The 23,178-nt window shown below is 35.9% G+C and overlaps 1 protein-coding gene across 2 annotated transcripts in view; it reads left to right on the top strand.

Moving 5' to 3' along the window:
• lgs (BCL9 domain-containing protein legless) overlaps positions 1-23,178 on the top strand; it is a 158,785-nt gene that overhangs the window by 2,534 nt on the left and 133,073 nt on the right. For both annotated transcript variants that reach the window (XM_081762029.1, XM_081762027.1), the window contains exon 2: positions 13,664-13,770. In XM_081762029.1, coding sequence (XP_081618155.1) covers positions 13,664-13,770 — 107 coding nt within the window. The remainder of the gene's footprint in view (positions 1-13,663; positions 13,771-23,178) is intronic.

Genomic DNA, 23,178 nt, shown 5'->3' with positions numbered 1-23,178 from the left:
AAACTCGCTTTCTCAAGGCAGATTAGTATTCATCCCAACTGGATAAACATAAATTATGAAACTACTTTATTTTAAAATAAAATTCCTTTCATAGTGTTCATGACTTCAATTGCAGACTTATTCAGAACAATAGCTTTTTATAGGTGGATTAGAACATTTCAAGAAATATCACTCCATATACTACTATGGGAATGTTAGTTAATTATATTTTTCATATTTGATTCCCATTAGTAGAATTTACTTAACCAAAACTGGTTTTTGATCCCTAGAGACTATTAGCAATTTTATTTAACATTCTTAATTTTGTGTGCCCACGAAAGCATTTGTTTTGAAGATAATGACATATTTTTGTGTATACTGCAATATGATAGCGAATTGAAACTTTCGAGAACTTTTCATTTCATTACTGCTCTTCGTAATAGAAATGTCTTTAAACGAAAATTTCTTACATCATGTACAAAAGTTACAAAGTTAAAATTTGCCACATCAAATAAGATTTATAGATTTTGTGATGATCAGAAGAAGAAGAAAAAAAAAGTACGAAATGGCACAGAAAACCTACCAAAGCAAGCGTTTTGTACGTGAAAACTAGAAAAAGGTCGTCAAGCAACGATATATTAAAATATAATTTTATTGTAGAATCTGTGAAAACTAATCAAAATGAACCAGTATTTGATATTAAGAATTTCGCAAGTTAAGAATTTGTACCTTACTACGTATTATTGATTTGGATAGGGGTGCTAGAAATATGGAAGTAGCTTGTTAAATAAAACAAAACAAATTAAATAAAAGAAGCAGTGTTACTTAGTTTAATTCAAATATCGAACTACAGAAAGGTGAGTTCAATTGAAGTACGTTTCCATAGATACGTGAGAAAACGTAAGTGAATTTATCAATAGTCAATTGTGACAAAAGTAGTTTATGTTCATTTTTAAGATTCTAAACATGCCTGTGATTAAAACGTAATGTTCCTTGAGAACATGAAACTAAAAACGGGATATGTGCTGTTCTTGTGAGCAAGATTTGGATATAGACATTATTATTATTATTATTTCTTTGAGTTGGTAGTTTCAAGAATTTTTTCAAGTGTTCAGAGCGAAGGTTAAAAAGGCAGATTCGCAAAAAGCATCGTCCTTGAGCTGAACTTCTCATCCTGGCTCTTAACGGTGAATTTTTCTCTTCCGCCACTAGCTTACTACAAATATAAAAATGGGCCTACCAAGTAGTCCATGGATATTGATGGGTTAATGTTATTCACGTAATAAGTGATAGTTACTTCAAACATCTTACGAGTTGCTGTAGCTAATTCTCTTACGTGTTCTAACACATCATTTTTAGTGTTACTCCGTCTACATACAGAACATAGTGTACAAAATGATTTTATACAGCAATACCGGTATACATTGATATTATTTCAGTGCACATTTTGGTCGAGATTAACAAATCACGGGATATGAGTTTTTTGAGTGTGTGTATTTAATTATTAATACCTATAAACGTAATATAATAAGATTGTTCGCCACCTTTTGTTTGTGTCATAATTTGCGTCATTGAGGTTACAATGTTATGAGGCGTTAGCCGTGGCAAAAGACACGGACTCTTTGTATTGTGGGATAATTAAGATTGATTCTGAGATCACGCATAGTATTCGGAAGTCGCGATCTGACTTTCGATAACATATTGACATTTCTTCGTATAAATTAAATTCTTAATTAATGGTACCAGTCTTGTGAAATTTCATGTAGATTTTAAAGACAACATAATTTTAGGCGTGGGAATGCATAAATGTGCTTCCAGTTAATTGATTTTTAAAATTTTCTTATTGATATTAACGTTGCACAAATTCCTCAACGTGCTGATATATTAATTTAGGCTAATGTCATTTATGTAGTACATAGATATGAAGAGATGTACTACTGTATTTTTTGGGAGTAAGGAATTACGAAGGCAAAGTGCATTGTTGATACAAGAAAATAAATGTCAGCTGTATAATTGATGAGCAGTAGGTCTAAATACTCATTAGTTTCTTCCTGTTTATATTTTGTTCATTGTACTTTAGCAGTTTCTACTCATTTCGTGGACCCAAGGAATTTACACTTGTCCGTTGTATAATAACCCTTGAGGAAATCCGTAGGATATATGTAGTGTTAGTGGCGAGAATGTAAGTAGTTCGTTAAAGAATGTGATTTTAATCGTTTCAAATTAGCACACACATACTCCCCCCTTCTTTTCCCTTCAACTACCCACTCACTGGAGTTGCCAGTTAATAGTACCCTGTATAGATGTCTTTCTTTCATTTCCTTTCATTAACATATCACAACTTAGATTTTTGTGACTTATTGTTAAGACAAGTCTTCAAAGTCTAATTTTGAGTTTCGAAAACTCGTGACGAGCGTAGACACGTACATTTTTGTACATGCTTAAAAAACATTTGTCTACGTGTACGAGTATTCACGTTAGGTGGATTCTACAGTGTTACTGTACTTCGAAATTTAAACGAAATTCTCAGTTTAACCTCACACACTTACACTCTGTAGATTAATGAAGACAGATTGCAAGTATAAATGAATATTTCATAGATAGTTACGGAGAATAGGGGTACTCGGAAAAACCCTGCGGACGTTGTATAGTCCGCCATAACCATACAAGGCCTGGTTTCGAACTAGGACCCCTTGCACGAGATGTAAGTACAACTGAGTCAGTATGGTCTGTGTTGCTAGTGGTGTAAAAACTGTTCCACTTTATCAATATGGTACCAACACGCCATTTGTAAGTGCCTCATGTTAATGTCAAATAGTAACGATAAGAGTCAGACAAAATATTGTTTAGCTAGAATATTGGTATGTTATTTATTTTTATATATATGTATATCCTTTTGACGAGATTCCCTTACTTTGCTGACTATATCTTATAAATTAGTGTATCTTTATGTACTTGCTTTGTAGATAGTTTGGAGTTCACTCTCAGCAAGTAAAATTCAGTTAGTAATGTCCCTATGTATACATCATAATCTACAGGTTAGGGGACATTTATATAACCTTATCCAATGGTTTCAAATCATGTCAAGATTTTGTGCACATGATTCTAGAACCTTTTTAAGTATTTGCTTTCCTTTAATGAAGTCTTCTGACTGGTAAATGTTCCTTTTTCTCTCGTGCATTTTTATTTATTGGAAGTTAAATCGAACATCGATATGTAAATTTGTGTAGTGTAATACGGCATATATTACGTGTTTCATTGTCAGTATATTACAGGGTATTGTATATTTAGTACAACCTTTCATACTATTCATTTAACACGACTTCTTAGAAACAAACTCATGAGTGAATATTTATGCGTAATTTGGACTAGAGTTGGTACCGTATTCAGTATAATGTATGTTATTTACAAAAAACGTTTTTTGCACACATTGTGTAAAAGACATTTTGTCTGCTTCAAATACCTGGTTACATCAATGCTAACGTAATTAATTGTAGTCTGTGGTTCTGGTTCTATTAAGTGCCGTGAATTAACCGCCTGCTTACATTACTAAGTGAGTTACTTTATCTATTCTGTACAGTGTATCAATTGCTTGTGAGAAATTGATGTGGTATGTCTGCTATTAGCGGACAAACTGGCTTCATTGAAATAGAAGGAAAATAAAGCTTTTTACGGGTCAAGGTGCTATCTTGCTAAATTCACACCAGATGCACTTTATGGTGGACAAACACCGTGTGCGTGAGCTTTCTCGGGGTTCTCCCACTTTCTTCATTCCACCATTGCATTTATTTCGCATAATCACTGTCTCCTTTAGCTTAGCTGGCATAATTGTGGGACGTAAACCTTTCATTTTTATTTCATTTTGCTATCTTGTTGAAACTGCGCACCTCGACAGTCCCGTATTGCTGTACTTTATTTCAAATATGCTTCTGGTCCGTGAGCAATTTCACTTGAACTAACTAGTGACTTCGAACTGTCGTAGTGGATAGTTTCAGCTTAGTAGCATCTGTACGCAACAGAATGGCTACTCAAAATTGGCCCCCTGCTCCCGCCAAGTGAACTTTGTGGTGGACAAACACCGTGTGCGTGGGTTTTCTCGGGGTTCTCCCGTTTCCTCCCACTTTCTTCATTCCACCATTTCATTCATTTCTCATAATCACCGTCTCCTTTAGCCTAACCGGCATAACCGTGGGACGTAAAACTCAAAGATTTCATTTTCAAAATTGGCCATACAAAATGGCAAAGAATATGCAATTGCGGTATGCATATTCTTCTCTAGAACAATATATATATATAGCAGTTTTGCTTGATCTTGGCTGGCATGGTATGTGGCAACGGTTATGTCACTGTTATGTCTTGGTACTTCCCGTGCCTTCACTCATATGACCAGTGTGGGGAAAAAATGTTGGTAGGACTGTAAGAAAACAAAATACTTAACGAATTGATTTAATGTCAGTATTTAAATAGAGGTTGCAAGTAATTGAAAGGTAACATTGGCACTGTAACTACTTGTAATCGTGGCACTTTACTGTGCTCTCTCTGAAAAACTTCTGTGTGCGCCTGCAACTAATGTATGATAATATAACGAAACTTATTCGCAGAACACATTTTGTATTGGATGGAGACAAAAAGTTTTTTTTCTTTCTTTCGAATATATGTACAGGTCCCTTTGGTTGTGTTCTGTCGGATACATTTTTAAAGGTGATTTCCTTTTTACCTTCTTTTTCTAAACCAGGTTAACAAGAGCTGCATATTCAATAATTCCAGTAAACCCATAAGTTCTTGGGTAGAGTTGCTGGCAATGTCGACCATTTTATTACATGGTTGTTATTAAATGTAACATCAAAGATCCGTTTTTAATGTTTCAAGACACGACGATGATAACCAGTCAAGTATATTCGGGAAGAAGGTTCGTTAGCGGATAGTAGTGAATACTTTCTTCTACTTGGTATTACGCTGTTAGAGAGAGAACTGCCATGAAAAATTGAGCTGAAATACCATGAACGATATACAGTAACATAAAATTCCAATGAACGTTTGTGTTAAGATCAGTTGTTTGTGGTATTGTATCAGATGTTTATTAACTTTGATTTGGTTTCTGTTACTTCTTAGGCTAGAAAGTAAAACAAGACCACAGTCAAAGATACATAGGCCTATATATTACATATTAAATATAACTTAGGAACGTCATGTACTATTTTTTTGTAATACTTTTTACTTCTTTCTCTGTGAAGATTCCTCCAAAGCACATACAACTGCTTCTTTTTCATTGTTTTGCGGTACTGTTTTATAAACTAGTTTCTTGTACTTCTTTTAGTTGGTAAGATCGTGGTCTTGACACGTTTTGTATGACATGCCCTGAAGTATAAATATTTCTTCTGCAATGAAAAATATGGTAAACTACCTCTTCTGACTGAAATGAACAACATCGAAATTGACATAATACACATTTACAATTTCTAAATTTGATTTAAATCTTCTTTTACCACTGAATATCTCATAATAAACGAACACCTTTCTTACCAGTGAGTGTTATCTGTTAAAACTTTGCCTCTGCTGTTTCATAAACTAATCAAAATGAAGAAGATTGTTTACAAATAAACCACACAGGAAGTATAACTACCAAACTTTGCTCTTGGGTACATATTTTAAAACTCGAAATCTCCCCTTGTACCTGTAACTTCCATTCATGTTTGTCATTGTTCTCACGATATTTTAATCGTCTCCGGAATCATTCTCAAGTGTAAATGTAATACTAACCGGAATCGTTTTCATTTTCATTTTTTAAGTACATTAATAGTACAGTAACAGACAAAGTATGAAATCTGACTATTGTATAAAAGTAATGTAAAATATGAAAATTACTAAATTGAAATTTTCAGCGCTCTAAGTGCACAAAGGGTAAGTGACATTTTTTTTTTTTTTTTTTCAATGTTAAATAACTTACAGTGGTGGACAAAAAGAATTTACAGAAATTAAGGCAACAGCTTTGCACAAAAAGTGGTGAATAGAATTACTGAAGTGTACAATGGAACACTTGTTGCCGATTTTTCTGTTCTATGTTTTGAAGATATCAAACAATGTAATCAAAAGTAGATTTCAGTTAGCATCACATTTGCGCTTGATGATGATTCCAGAGAGGATCGAAATATTGTGAGAATAATGACTTAAACACGAACAGAAGTTGGAGTACAAGCTGCAGGTTTGAGTTACAGAAGTAAAAGTTACATTTTGCTCTCACCTTTCAACTGTGGTAAGATTTTAGCCCGAAAATTTTTGTAAGTTATTTGTGTATGTATCTTCAACACAAATGTGTCTAAACAACAGTTTCAACTGATTGTTGTGCATACAACAATAATCAAGTTTTTGAATTGTGTTCTTCATTAATATTGCCTTAGCAGAGTAGTACTTTTGTTGTAGAACGAAGGAGGTCAGAATAAGTTTGAAATCGGTTGTATATATATATATATATATATGAATGAGAAACTGTGTTATTTATTCTACTGGAGTTACGTTAACAATATTAAATTTATAGCACATCAGTCACTAGAGCATGTGTACTATGTTTTTCTCTAATTTTATTAAGATTACTTTCACCTTACTGGTAAGTACTGTGTACCATAATTTTTATTAAATTTATGATAATTTGTTTTTAATGTGTTACTAAATGTCTGGACTCCGAAAAAGTAGTCAGGTAGGAGTCCATGAAGATTACTGAAGACGCAGTAAGTAAAATAATGAGTACTGTGTCAGATTAATTCAGTTTAAAAGTTATGTGAAATGTTGCTTGAGTTGATCAGTTGATATTGAATATTTTAGATCTTAATTACATTATAACCAATAAACATTTGTGTTAACATTATTTTCAATATTTTGTACATTTTTTGTAGTTATTTTTAGTGAGTTCTTTTAGTGGTTTCTGAGTTAGTGTACTTAAGTTTAATTGTAAACATGTATATTTCCACTGATTATTTGTTATTTACGATTTGTTTCCAGTTGAAGTTGAAGATAATCATTTGCACACTGGTGCAACATTAATAAGGTCTTGTTTTTAATAAGTGCAAGTGGTACTACTTCTGTTTACAAGAAAATATAAGACAAGGGCAGATGGAATAAGTATTGCAGTCTGGAACCTAGTTATGATTGAATTGTTTTAATGAGAGGGAGATAAAAGTTAGATGCGATTTGCAAAATTGGAATTTATTTTCGTGAATAGAATGTTGATCAGTTATCATGTTCTTCACGAATCTGGAAGGTCAAGGAAAAGCAAAAAGAGACTTCGTGCAACTGGGAATCCTATTTTTATTTTAGGCGTAGAAGACTAGCAGTTAACGTTAATTAAATATAAGGAATTCATACTATCACAGTTTACATTGATTACACGATCTTAAAAATTATACCGTAGTTCGTGTTCACGTGTGACTGGATAATGGAAGATTATAAGATTGTAAATGGATATTTGCAAGCTCTTAACATTCTTAATTGTAGCTCATTATGTTGAATGATAGAAAATGCAATCTTTAATTCCTATTGGTAGTATAGTGACTTTGTCACAGATGGTAACACTACTCCTTTCACGCTCAACTGCCTTTCCTAGTATACAAATCTTCCTAAAACCTAGTTACTTCTAGAGAAAACTTCAATAATTGTTAGGCAGATTAGTGGTATGTTGATTTCAATACCTGATTGAAGTTTTACAATGCATCGAGCGTATTTCAATCATGCAAAATTCTGTTTACTTCGACAAATAACTTTCGATTAAGAAATATGTTTATTCAGGGACTTGCTTTTCCGGCTGTAATTTTATAATCTGAAATCTTGTTGGTTTTATTACAGCTGCATTGGTATTACAATACAACCATAAGCATTGGGATACGACACATTGGCAGCAAAATGATACGTTTGTTCATGTTTATTGGGCTGGCTCCTAATTGAACTTCGTAATTTAAAATATGAGACAGCTTGCATTCAAGGATGATTATTCTGTTATTATGAACTAGAAAATTGTCTACCAAATAGCTTGAACTACTAAAGATGGTTCTGTATCCCTACGTCGGACGTTGTGACGAAAAACGTACGTTTATGTTCTTATAACGACCGTTTATTTCAGCAGATTTCATATTTACGCAAACGTTATGCATATTACTAAATTACTAGAGAACCGTTTTTCATCATTTGAGTGGATTTAAATGCTTGGTAAGCCTCTGGCGATGTTCCAAGACTGAAAAAGCAATTCTAGTTTTACTGGCAAGATCTGTAACACGTCTGCAAGTATATTGAGATATTTTTGTGATCCTGTTTTTGTTTTGTAAAACTGATTATATGCAATAGTAGACAGTAGATTTACATGAGATTTTCCACTAACTGTGACGACAAAAAGGTACTTTGTTACATGCAGTTCACGTCAGTGAGCGCTGTTACTGATAGTGCACGCTTTTTCAAGTTTCTTTCGGGTGTGGTAATTTGATGAATATCTTTGATACACACTACTACTGACATGATTATGATCCTCTTTATACCTATGTAACTTTGAGGTAACAGTTAACATTTCTTTCCTTTACATGCTCATTTTTTATGCTGTACCCTCGTGACTTACTGTAACCTTTAAGTTAAGTCTGTGGGACATTCATGAATGCTTCGTTCTTCGGTTGAATCCATGATGTCACAGTTTCTCTCTCTCTCTCTCTCCAGATTCCGTGCCCAATTGTGCGAGCGACCATTGCATCCAGTTGTCTCTTGTGTCTTTTTTTTTTCCGCATGAACTTTTTCACACGCAAATTTTGAAATGAAATTATTAATTACTTTCTTGATATTACGCACTTTAGTTGTATAATATGTTTGCTGAGGTTGCGTATGTTTGCAGAAGTTTTCGTGTAAGAATGTGTGTAAATTTCGGGTTACAGTGGAGCATAGAATTCTGGTTTTCGCACAGCACCAGTGGTAGTAAGTTATTAAATAACCACTAGTACTAAGTATTATTAAATCTCACATTTCTTAGATGACCGCAGTGGATCCTAAACTGTTTTGTAGGAAACATATGAATATTAGTGACAATTAGATTTAATTTAAGTTTAGCGTCCCTTTCAGCAATGAGGCTGTATGAGAAATGAATCTACAGCTTAACGTGGGATCTGAACCACATGAGCTCCCACTAGGAATCGAACCCGGGTCTCCCGCGCCAAAGGTGCATATGCTAACCGCTTAGCAACGAGGGAGCTCAGGATTAGTGACAAAACAAATGAAAAGTTCGAAGAATCGATATTATGTGCTAATAGTGATTTACAAAAATCTGAGCCCTCCCTAGCCTAGCAGCTAGAGTGAATAACTTCGGTGAACGAGGTCCGACTCTTTTCTTCGGTAGAAAAGCATAGAGTTCGGTACAGGGTTAAGACTTCTTTAAGCTGTAGGTATTGTCCTACCTACAGCTCATGAATACAGCTCAATGAATATAACCTCATTTCTTACAGGGGGTGTCAATACAAATTATTGAAGAGAAGGATCGTAGTTTCATGAATGTCTTTGGAAAGTTTTGTGCGTGTCCGAGAGAAATGTTGGACAGTGTATTAAATATTAGGAGAATGATTTGTATCATCAAAGAGAAGAGTGATTTGGAATTCAAAGCATCTATTGTTTCATGTTTGTGTCAGCAGAATAAGGGACTCTTTGTTGTAATGACTTTTGCGTACGTGGGAGATGACCTATCAGTAGGGGCAGGAGTTTTTCGGATTTTGAAATTAAATATTTTGCATTTGAAATTTAAAATTTCGTATTTTGTCGCATTTTGAGATATAAAATTTCTCATTTCGTAGCTAAGTAAATTATTTTACAAACTCTAATATAAGTTATACAAATTCTAATGTAAGCCCAGTATAAGTGATGAGCAATAAATCAATAATGCTACTTAGGACAATGAAGTTATTCTTTATGCAGTTACTGACAACAAATTACTTCTTTTTTCTTTTAAAAGTCCAAAAACTTAAAATACACTAGCACAGTATCATCACGATTACCATCACAAAACACCACACATTGTATTAGTTATACACCGAAAACATATATCATGTAAAAACACATACATACAATACATTAGTGCATATCTTCTAGTATATCTCGTCTGAAAATTATTATTCTGATGAAAACTGCAGCATGTTGCATTTTTAACATATTCTACTTTTATTTGTAGCTTTCAATCATTGATTACCAAGCTGTATTTAAAAAAAAAAAAAAAAAAAAAAAAAAAACCCTTTCGCAGTCAGCATTCGTTATTGGAAGCCATATTGCTGACAGGCACAAGTTATTTAATTTTAAATTTTTCTCCCCTTTGAAAAATTGTACTTTTTTATTTCTGTATTTTAACAACTAAAATTGAGGTTTTTAAAAATTCGCAATTTGTCGTGTTTTGCGGCACATTTCGCTCAAAATGTCAGTTATCGCATTTTGTCGCGACTTCAAAATACCTATTTCCTTACTCAATCTGACGTATTTCGTTGGAAAACCAACTCTCGGCTCTGTAGGAAAACTTTCGCGGGCGAAAAACTCCTGCCCCTACCTATCAGTTAGTGTACAGTTGAATCAAAAGCGGGCATGATGTTGGCAACTCTAGTGTTCAGGTGTTCCAAGTGGAAGGTTCATCTCTTCTTTACTGAAAATTCCAACAGTTTTGTGACATTATTTAATTTAAAACAATATAATATACAATCTAGTATGTGATATTGTCCATAATTTCCGGAACGACGAACAGCTAGGAAGACTTCTCCTAAACTGTATGTTTTATTATTATCTGATAATGGTAACTACTGGTATAATAATAATAATCTGAACTTTCGTTATTTTACGTTGAAAATTTACCGCTATGATCCATTGTTATGTGTGACTTACAGCTGTACTTTTCCGACAGTAAAAATTAGAATTACCATAATTGATGTTTCTCTGCAAATTAGATTCCGAGATTAAATAATAATAATAATAATGTTTACCAACCAAAATAATTTGGTCCGTAGATAGTTAACTAGTCGTATCAAAGCTTCGCAGTACTCTGGAGACTATTTATAATTAGTGTTATCTATCGTTTTCGGTACTTAAGCGAGTACGTGCGAAATAAAAATATGACGTCGGTTTTGATCTTAATCAAATTTGGGCTGTCGATTTAGCATGGTATATTACGTGTAGGCCTTCCATGACTTTGGCAATTATAGTAATAAATAAATAAATCCAAGTCCTTGAAAATTTAGAATAGAAAAGTAATAACTGGACCAGCAGTCAAACCTGTACCCCCGACTGATCATGCTGTTCGTTTACTTCTATACTACCCAGTTCATTCTCTGACCAATCTCATTCTTCTATTTTTGAGGTCATTCTCAGCCGTTTAGATTACATGGACTATAGCATCACTTCCGTTGTGCTTGGATAACGCAGTAACTATATTGTGAAAATTGAATTTTGAAAATGTGTGGTTGTCGGAAGCAGCCTAGTAGCTTAGCGTTTAGAACACCCATCATATTTCGCCAGACTCGTGGGCCCGTGGCCAGAGACTTCTTGTAGATCCGCAGTTTTTTTTTTTTTTTTTTAATAATTTTTTAAAGTAACTATGGAACATATAAAGAAACAATTGTTGCTTCTATCAAGCAGTTCCTGTAAAAAGTTAATTTTTCGTCTTAGGCCTTGATTTCACTTAATGAAATTTGACAGGCTGGTTAAAATCATGGAATATTAACCATGAGTAAAATTTTCTCATTAGCTTGTCTTTTGTCTCCTTTCTCTATAGCTTTTTGGTAACCACACTTCTACAGTGCTTTTCTTGCAGGTTATCAAATAATTGTAGAAGACGGTTTTATTGTTGCCAGTTCTTTTAGTTGAAATGCAAGTCAGTGAGTCAGATCTGCTTGTTATTAGTATTTAGAGAAAATGTTAGTGAGTAATATATACTCATGTTTAGAAATTAATAGTGTGTAAATTTGGTTTATCTTTAGTGTATTCGTGGCCATTCTACTACTTAAAACTGTCGCATAATTAGCAACATTCAGTACATCAGACCCAGATTAACACTGACTTAGGCTGAGTAGAGTGGAGCATGGAGCGGCCGGCATGGAGCCTAGGGGCGAATAATTTGGGTTCCTCTTCAGTTCATTATAAAATTGATTACAGTATATTCAGAGGATCAAACAGGAGAATCGTCATGCAGTTGAAATTGCCCTTCTTTGGATTTTCTAATAAGGCTCAGTTCATCGAAATATACGCATTATATTTGCTTGCATACTATAGTATTTAATATATTATTTGATATTATATAGCATACGTACTGCAGTTAATTAAGTTGTGTAAGATGCGTAAATAATGTTTTATACATAGTATATTATGTGCATGCATGCATCCAAATATATATGTGTGTATATTCACTACTGAGCTTGTGTTTGTCTTTTGCCTCCCCACGTGGAAGAAAATTCTGCAGGTGTCCCTGTTGTCATAGTTGGTTTATTAATGTTCTCCTCACCGAAGACCCACTAAATGAGTAATTTATCTGTCACGGGCACTATTTATGCCATATTATTAACGTGTATTTAATGTATGTGTCAATTTTAGTTAGTCGTCTACTAAATAAGTTTAGTATTCCAGGGTTAAAGAGGACACCAATTACCTTCATGCTGATTTCGGATCAGATCGGTCAAGCCGTTCTTGAGGAATGGAAATTCGGTTTCAGCCTCTCGATTGGATTGAATTTTACCTTTGTTAAGCAGTAGTCCTCTCCAAGCCGTCTAGTCATCAGTGTTGAGAACTTGACCTTGTGACCGATCTAAACTCAACATGCTAGCCACATAAATACACCTTCGATAATCTTCATAACAATTTTTGGACTGTATGGGTCGTGCATACTGTTCCTGAGAAATGGAAGTTGAGTATTCATTGAACATAATACTTCTAAGAGAGTTGTAGTATTATTGCTTGTATTTTCAGACCACTTTCAAGAAATTTGGCGATTTTAGGCTTCAGCCTTGACTGATCTCAACCGAATTCGGTGGGCCATCATTACCTTCATACCAACTATTTTTCAAATGGGTTAAGTTTACAAAGTTCGCGAACACATTCACGATATGATGGAAGACCATATTAACTCATATATATAATATGTATGTATGTATATATATATATAAATAAAATATGTATGTATGTATGTATATTAAGCTCAGTCTGCCAATGTAAAACAGACTTCTACATGATTTGCTGTTCTATATTCTCTTCACAGAGGAAAGAGGGTGAGGGTTTCATTGTTAAATAAAGATGGAGATACTAATGTTCTTTCTGATTTTATGGTCGTTTGTTAAATCGGAACTAGTACTTCCTTCTAGCCAGATTATTATCGCGCGTGCCTGTGGTGTGCGTTGTGCCTGTAGATTTACATAATTTTCGATAATAGCCATTGTGATATAGTTCTGGAGCTACTTAAAACAAGACATAGGAAACTTGGTTCAAGGAAATCAAAAATAACTGTGATAGAGCAGATGTACTTGAGCACACATCACTCAGTTAATGGCTGTCTTTGAGTTTACAGCATTTCGTAGGATATGACACGAGCTGATGGGAACTCTTATAATAAACGTGAATGAAATAAGAATTGCGAATATTTGTATTTATATTTGACTGAACTTGCTTTTTAACTATTTTTTTTTTCTCTGCCAATCCTTTTCAGACTGCAGTCCATATGACGGGATTCGGGGTCGGTGGGAGGCAGCCAGTTTGGCCCAGTTCCTTAAGCTTTTCCAGTACAAATTTAACTTTGCGTGTGTGACTACTCAGGTAGGTATAACTAGAATAATTTGCGAGTTAGTGACTGACCATAAGCTCAATGTGATGGTTTGCACGCACACACACACACACACACACACACACACACACACACACACACACACATATATACATACATACATATATATATATATATATATATATATATATATATATAGTTTTATTTCTAAAAATAAAGGTGCCGGTACGCTGGACCTGATGTTCATAATGGTTACAAGGTTGCATACCTTTCAGGGTATTATTATTATTATTATTATTATTATTATTATTATTATTATTATTATTATTATTATTATTAACAATAATAATTATAATGTCCGGTAGCATATCACTGCAGTCTTGTAACTAAGAAGTCTTACATACACATATAAAGATGATTTTAAAATGTCTGATTCTTACATCTTAATTTTATCTATATTATAAAATTGAAAGTGACTGTGTGACTCTTAATCTCTTGAACCGCCCGACCTATCTCGATCAAATTTTCAACGTAGATGCGGTTCTACCCTGGGAGTGTTTTTAGCTATTTACTTTGACAGTAGTACTTAGGAGAGAGGGGGGGGGGGGCAAAAAATGAATAAAACTTAATAACTCTTGAACCACCAGACCGATCTTGATCAAAATTTCAGTGTAAATGAGGTTTGGGACTGGGATAATTTTTATCATTTCATTTTGACGGAGCAACGTAGGGTTGGGGTTGGAGGGGGAAATATATAAAAATCAATAAATATAAAAATAAAAGTGACTATGTTTGTGAATTAATAACTCTTGAAGCACCCGATCGAACTCAATGAAATTTTCAACATATATGAAGTTCAAACCTGGGAAGTTTTTTTATCATTTCATTTTGACATTAGATTTTAGGGTTGTGGCAGGGAAGAAGGGGAAATATATGAAAATGAATAAAACTTAATAACTCTTTAACCACCCTACCGATTTCGATCTAATTTTCAACATAGATAAGGTTTGGGCCTTGGATGTTTTCTTCATTTCACTTTTGCAGCACACCGAAGGGGAGCGGAGAGATATATGTCAAAAAAGTAAAAATAAAAGTGACTGTTTTTGTGACTTCATCACGCTTAAACCACCCAACCGATCTTAACCAAATTTTCAACATAGATGAAATTCAGACTTGAGGTGGTTTTTATCATATCATTTTAACTATAGAACTTAGGGTTGGGGGAGGGGAGGAATCTATAAAAATAGATTAAACTTAATAACTCTTAAACCACCAGTCCGATCTTGATCAAACTTTCAACATAGGGTTCGGGCCTGGGATGTTTTCGTCATTTTACTTTTACGGTGCAACCTAGGGGAGGGGGAAGAAGGAGATATATAAAAATCAATATATATAAGACTGAAAGTGACTATTTTTATAACTTAATAACTCTTGAATTATACGACCCATCTCAACCAAATTTTCAAGATACATGAAGTTCGGATCTGAAAACATATTTGCAATTTCACTTTAACGGTAGATCTTAGGGGAGGGGGACGTATAAATAAAAACTAATAAAACCTACAAACTTTTGAACCACCCAACCAATCTCGATCAAATTTTCAACATATATGAGGGTCGGGCCTTGGGAGTTTTTTATAGTTTCATTTTGACGAGCCAACGTAGCGGAGGGGGAGATATATGTAAAATAAAAAAATAATAAAATAAAATAAGAATGACTGCCTTTGTGACCATCTCTCTTGAACCACCCGACCGATCTCAATCAAATTTTCCACATACATGAGTTTAGGGGCAGGAATTGCTTTAGGCTATTCAGTTTTACGATGCAACGTAGGAAAGGGGGGGGGGAGAAATTTCAAAATGATCAAAAATGACCGATATTAGTGTTTAATCCGTAGTTTTCGGGGTCGATGAGAGAAACAGTGACACATCTGATGTTTTTTTTGAATCCAAGTTCAGCCCTGATGGTTGGGGTGGGGTAGGGTACAGCGTAGGGGAGGGGGATAAACATTTAAAAATGATCGAAAATGACTAATATTAGTGTCGAATCCATAGTTTTAGGAGTAGCTGAGATTAACAATGACAATTCTGATTTCGTGTGTCGCAGTAATGAGGAGGGGAAGCTATATATAATAATGATCGAAAATGACCAATATTAGTGTGTAATCCATAGTTTTCTGGATCATTCAGATGAACAGTGACATTTCCGATCCGGTTTAAATCTAAAATCAGCCCCGCCACGTGGGGGAGGGGAAGAAGGAGATATATATAAATTTATATAATAAAAATGATTGAAAATGGCCACTATCAGTGTCGAATTTATAGTTTTCTGGATCCCTTAGATGAACAGTGGTACTTCCGATCCCGTTTAAATCCAAAGTCAAACCCACAACTTGGGGGAGGAAGAGATATTTAAAAATCATCGAAAATAACCGATATTAGTGCTGAATCCACATTTTTTGAGGTCGCTGAGATTAACGGTGACGCTTCCGGTGCCATGGCCCGCAACGTGGGTGTGGGGGAAATAAATATATATATATATATATATATATATATATATATATATAAATGGTCAAAAATGACAGATACTACTGTTTAATCTATAGTTCTTGCGGTTGCCGAAATGAACAGTGACATTTCTGATGCTGAAGTCATTTTCAGCCCTGGCGCTTGGGGGATAAGGTGGGATGACACATTAAAATCATCCAAAATGAGCAATATCCGTGTGCATTTAAATTATTTATTTCAACCCAGCGAAGCGGGTAATATATGCTAGTAATACTATAAACTTAATGATAATCAAAATTTCTTAGTGATTTGTTTCTTGCTTTTTTCTCTTTTTGTAACCAGGCGAGAGTAAGCTGCTATTGTTTGTTTTCAAAAGGCATCAAGAGTTCCACTAATACTTAATTTAAATAACAACACACATATGGTACATTGTTCATATAATGTTCTTCAGAATACTTATCATGGTGCCAAAATGTTCTATACACCTCTACTAAATTAACGGATAAGCTGCGGAAGAAATATAGAGGGTGTTTTCACTTAGTCCTCTTCCTAATAATGAATAAAAACAATTAATTGGATACATTAAAATAATAATTGAGCAAAGGCTCCTTTGCGGAGAAAGTGCAGACGTGAAATCCAAACAGATTTTTTGTACTGGATTTTAGTTTAGTCGAACTTCAGCGACAGACAAATTTGTTGGCACTATTTCGCTGTAGGAGGGACAGTCTTTTCAGAAAAGAAAAAAAGTCTGGTTAGTTCAGAGTCTTTATGGTTTATCTTACCGCGCGAAAAAGGAATGAAAATGGGAGACACGAGGACGTGCCATCGAGCAAAATATACAGAAGGGTCCGAATATTTCTAGTCCCTGAATACATTTAACTGACTTAAAAAGATTCGCAACTCTTTCTCTAGAAAGAAAAAAAAAAAAAAAAGGAAAACAAAAACAATGAAGACCGATTTTCTGTAAATTTATATATTTACTATTTGGTATTTCCGAAGTTCCTCGTTAACCTTTTTTACGACAGAAGAGGAAATACTCCGTTCTCATTGAAAAGGTGCCGCTACGACGTATCGTTGCATTCCACCAGAAATAACACACACACACACACACACACACACACATATATATATATATATATATATATATATATATATATATATATTGCAGTTCCCACGACTGTGGCGTCAAGATCACAAGGGGGAGGAACAGGAGAGAGGAGGTATACGAGGAAGACAAACAAATGAAAATAAGTCGTGTCGTTTTTTGACAGGTTTACTGTACATGTTAGTGAGAAGAAATGTATGCACCTCACGCACGCACGTCAGTTGCTTCCAGACGCAACAGTCCTGGGCACTATGCCAATAGTGCTCAAATTGGTGTCCCTCCTGCTTGTGGCACAGACAGATACGGCGTCGCACACTACCACGCACACGCCGAAGTGTTTGGGGTGTTATTGCTCTACACACGTTCCGAATATTCTTCTGGAGCTGTTCCACAAATGTGTGTCTATTCCGATACACAACGGACTTTAGGTACCCCCACAAGTAAAAGTCTAATGGCGTGAGGTGAGGTGTATTGGGCGGCCATTCCACGGGACCCCTTCGACCAATCCATCGGCCAGGAAGCACCTCATTGAGCCATTGTCGCACTGTGCGGCCGTAATGTGGCGGTGTTCTATCGTGCTGGAAATAAAATGCATGCCGCGATACCAAAGGCATTTCATCCAGATACGGCTGTAATGTGGGTGCAGATGGTGTAGATACTGGTCTGATGTTAACCTATCGAGCAAAAACATGGGCCCTAATAGCACGTTGCCGTGTATTCCACACCACATATTCACTCGCGGATCGGCTTGACTGTGCGCTTCAAGAACTTTGTGAGGGTTCTCGCGAGACCAATACACAGCGTTGTGTATGTTGACAGCCGTTGAGGTGGAAAGTATTCTCATCACTGAATAGAATGTCGGCTTCTAGCATAGGATGTTGTGTTCGTCTCCGATGAAACCACTCACAGAACTCTGTTCCTCTGTCTGTGTCATCCCCATATAACGCTTGTACCAAATGTATCTTGTAAGGATGATATCGTTCACGTAATAAAATTCTAGAGACCGACTTCTGAGATATGGACGCCTCTTATGCAATCTTCCGTGTTGGTCCTTCAGGACTAACTGCCACCTTTGGAAGCACATCAATAGTCATGTCGCAGGATGTTGCAGTTCGTGGTCGTTCACTACGGGGCCTGTCCACCATGTGGCTTTAAAGCGTGCCATGAGTATCGAAATGAGTTGGTGGGATGGCGCTACCTAATTTGGATGACGCTTGTTATACTCTGCTGCTGCTTCCCGTTGACTCATTCCAGCTGCATGAAGGAGCACCATTTCAGCTTTTTCTTGCATTGAATACATTTCACGTCCACAAAACACATGTCACAGATTAAATCGATAACACAGAACTGCTCACAATTCATCAGAGCATCGCATTGGACACCCAACGAACAAATAGCCGCGTGGCACAGGTAGCTCCAACTGCTATGTACTGATTCCACCACTGCACTCCGGTGATAACGATCAAATTCACTTAGACAAATGATCTGTGTACGTACAGGTTGCAACCTTGCCAATTTTGTTCAAGTGTATCACAGACCACCAGTTAATTGGATTTGCTGACCCGTTGTTTCTTCTTGGGTAAGCAACACAAACAACAACACCACCACCACCACCACCACTACTACTACTAATAATAATAATAATAATGACCATATAGAAAAGAAATATACACAAGCAAACACCAGTTGATAGACAATTACATAGACACAAGGAATGACACGATCCAGTCATCCCGACTGCGGTTTTCCATAGTTTTTCGCAGTCCCACCAGGCGAATGCCGGGATGCTACCGTCTCTACACTTCCCCGGGCTGCTGACTTCCCCACTACTCATCTTACGTAATAGGGCCATTGTGACCTCGGCGTTTGTAGCCAGAACCATTCCCTTAGCCCTTTCCTTCCACACATATCTAAATCAATAAATCAAGGGTAGGAACCGGGCATAAAAACAGGTGACTTCAGTTGGGATATTGGCTTCCGCACGCTTACCTCTCTCAGTAAACCTGTCTAAAAACGACACTTATTTTCCTTTGTTTGTCTTCCTCATATACCACCTCTCTCCTGCCCGTACCCCCTTGTGGTGCTGACGCTCCTGTCGTGGACTCTGCAAATTGGTCTGCTCCTTTGTTCTTTAATTTGCTCCCCTTTCTATTCTCTTTGACCCGGGGTGTTTCACGTTTCAGATTATTTCATTCCATCTTGTCCTCCACTGACGTGGCAACGTTGCATTTTTCTTTATTATTGGGTGCTATACCAGAGTCGAGCTTAAACGGTTGGTCCGATTACGAAAATTCCACCATTTTAGATTGACAACCCAAACTTGGCAATCAAAATGCTCTCTTATCATTTTTTCATATCTTCAATAGTCACCGAGTTGGACTATGGCAAGGGTCTTCTGACTCGCTCGGTGTATATATATACAATATGAAATCTCATGCGCTGTTTTTGTGAGAGTCTGAAACATGTGTTTTGGGATACAGCAGGTGACGAGTCTACAGTGGGCATATATTTTGAGAAATTTAGCGTGAAAGTTCATTTCTCCATGATTTCGAATGCCTGTAACTACGTAACTGTTCGTTGCTGAAAATGGGTTAATAAGAACTTCGTGTCTTGTTTTTAACAAGTGGAATCACCTCCCTAAGTTTGTAGTTTGCACACATACAGTATATGAGGCAAAATTAATATAAAATACTTTAAACATATAGTTCTCTCTGGTAAGGACATTTTTGACGTGAATTTGAATTAACAGGAGTTTTAAATCATCTCTCGCCGGAAGTCAGCATTAAATTACTTTTTATTTTACGATGCCCTCACCGGAAGCAGTGACAATAGTTCACTCATCCTGAAGGGGTATCATGACTTCAGTATAATATTGAACTGTAAATACACTCCTCTTGCACCTAATGGATTACGTCCAAGGATTTATTTATATAAGAAAGCCAGCCAAGGAATTCCCTCTTCTTGTCTTGTCTACTCATTCGAACTCAGACATACCACGATAATAGTATTATGCAGTAAAGTACTTTGGATGTGCTTTGCTCCATCCATCTGTCTTGCGTTATTACTGCTGCAGAGACCATCAAAATCTGGATGTGTATGGTACTGTAGCGTCCTTAGTACCAGAATAACATTAGAATAGAATAGAACACCGAATAACAAATCTGATATGGTAAGTTTTCGTTTAACATGTAGATTTGAAATATGTAATAATTTGAAAGCACGTAATTTAATGTTGGGTTGGCAACACTGTTAACCTGTTGTTCTTACAAAGTATGTCAGTCCCCGTGCCGATATTCGCATGGTACAAAATTTCAGCGATTTTTGTTTGTTTAAGGCTTACAATTGCGTATCAAGATAAATGTTTTGTAAATTTGGCTTTATGCGTAGCAAACTATAAAACAAGTTTACGTAGCAATTTGTAAGCTTCATATATCATTTTCAATAGCGAAGGAAAATTTATTTCATTGTCTTACCCTTACGTGGATATGAAAGAAACAATTTATGTATATCACAAACTTCTGTGTATCATGAGATGAAAAGTAGAGTAGAGACAGTTACACTTCTTAAGAACTTTATTAAGTGCTACATCCATAGTGTGTTCCAGAGATGGGAAATTATGACAAAGCCAGTAACTTAATTTAATAACAATGTCCCTTTCTAACTTCCCATATTTTATAGTCAGACTCAACCCGAATATATTTATTTCAGTAATGCGATGTGTAGCCTGAAATTGATTTGTTTGTGTTTTTTAGAACGTAAAAACCTAAAGGGAAAATTCGTTTTTGAGGGGACGCGTATACCTGAGCTTGATTACATGTGAGATAGAAAGAGAGCCGTACTGTCATGAAGGAAAGATAATGACTTACTGTTGTTCATTGAAAAAATAACTTACTACGTTAACAAATAAAAATAGTTCATTATGTTAAACTGTGGTCATACGTGCATTTCACCTTGCGATTCTATGTATTTTTTGCCGGTGGTGACGCCATATTAAGGTTTGAGTGCACCGAGCAGCTACTTAGGCAGATAGCCGATCGTGCGATACTGAGTGTATGTCTGGGATAAGTTATCCACTGCTTGCTGTAGAACTATGCGTAACTGGGCAGTGGTAGTTTCCAAGGCTCAGCTAAGGGTCAAACACCCTCCCATCATGTCCCACACATACTCGATAAGGATTCGGTCCAGATACCTTCCAAGTCAGGCTAGAAGACATATACTGAGTAGAGCTCGGTAGGTTGTCCTGGTGGTACAGGGATAGGCGTTATCCTGCTGGAAAATGGGATCTCGCCAAGTGTCGAGATATGGTCAGAGTACAGATTGATGATCTCACAAATGTGTGACGCACTTGTCATATTCTCCTGGATGAAGACCAGAGGAAAGTGAGATGCTTAACTTATGACCCCCGTACCAGAATGCTAGTCGAGACCCTGTATGGTGAATATGGACTAAAGCTGCACTTCCGTGCTCAACTGGATGTTTGTGGGCACTTACAGTCCTGATATTATGTCTGAGACAGAATAGATTCTCACCAAAGACGTTCTCGTCAGTGTCTATATGTCAAGGGTAACCGTATGAACGCGAGAACTCCGACAGTCTATTGTTTAGTGTTACAGAGCCCACATGGAGTATCGTTGTGACTGATTGCACAGGTGTTCGTTCTCTTGTCAGTTAGGTGGCCCAAACAATCCTTCTGTCCAGGTGTGTCCAGGGGAAGACGTTCCATCTAAACGCCACCTCCATAAATCACTGTAATGTAGTAGTCCACAGTAACGGCAGTTCTACTCAAAGGCCACCTGGCCGTTAACTCAACTATATGATCACGCTGGTAGTCAGTTTCACAACAGGCGTTCGTCATCATCATCATAGTATTGCAGATATAGTCTGTGATCCACATACACCAGATGCGAGTACTCAGTTTCACAGTTTCATTCGTTGTTCGACGATCCTGTAACTACAGAATGGATGCCCTCTTCGGACACTGTGATCAGCTTGTCCTCTGTAGTGGCCCGTTTGGGGGAGAGACGGGGGGAGCTGTTAACAAACATCAACATTTCCTTTAGATACGCACATCTATCTGAATCATTCGACGATGAATGTCAGTTGTATTGTGCCCTTCCACCTGGATAAATCGAATTACATCATGTAGTTAATCGTTCGATAGCACTTGATTCGATAGCACTTGATAACGTTTCATACTATTCCACAATAATTGAACACCAGAGTCAGTCTTTTATTATGGAGGATATGCGATCTCCAATGAACAAATTTCACTAATTTGAGTATCGCCAATTACACTTGGTTCTCTTCTAGTGGCCTCATGGAGCTTTAAAAAAATCGGCCCTCGTATGTTTTAGAAAAGGAACGATCATTAAAATTTGAAATTTGATTATATAAAAAGAAATGTATAACAATGAAGCAAATATTAGAAGAAATAGTTTGTGGGCATATGTTTCAGTGCATTACTTTATCTTCAAGAGGCTAACAATTTTTCGTCCTTTCTCTCTCTGGAATTGCGGTCGCCACTATTCTTTTGGACAAAGGCTGTTCACATGTGCTTAAGCAAATTAGTTAACGGATATCTTAGTGAATTAAACTCCCTTACAATTTACCTGAAATAATTTTCAGAGTCATTGTGTTATCATCATTTTGCTTTTTTTCTTAAGTATTGCTTTGTGAAATGGAATAACAGTATAAGACAACAAAATTATAGTGTACATTTTGTAAATCAGATATGATTGATATATATATATATATATATATATATTTCATTTTATTTATTTATTTTTTATTGATCGATTTCATAATTTTGCATTTTGTATATCAGCTT

Source organism: Thermobia domestica, chromosome 6 (genome assembly GCF_964235325.1).
Source record: "Thermobia domestica chromosome 6, izTheDome1.hap1.1, whole genome shotgun sequence".
NCBI lineage: Eukaryota > Metazoa > Arthropoda > Insecta > Zygentoma > Lepismatidae > Thermobia > Thermobia domestica.
This window is presented reverse-complemented; position numbering and strand designations above follow the sequence as displayed.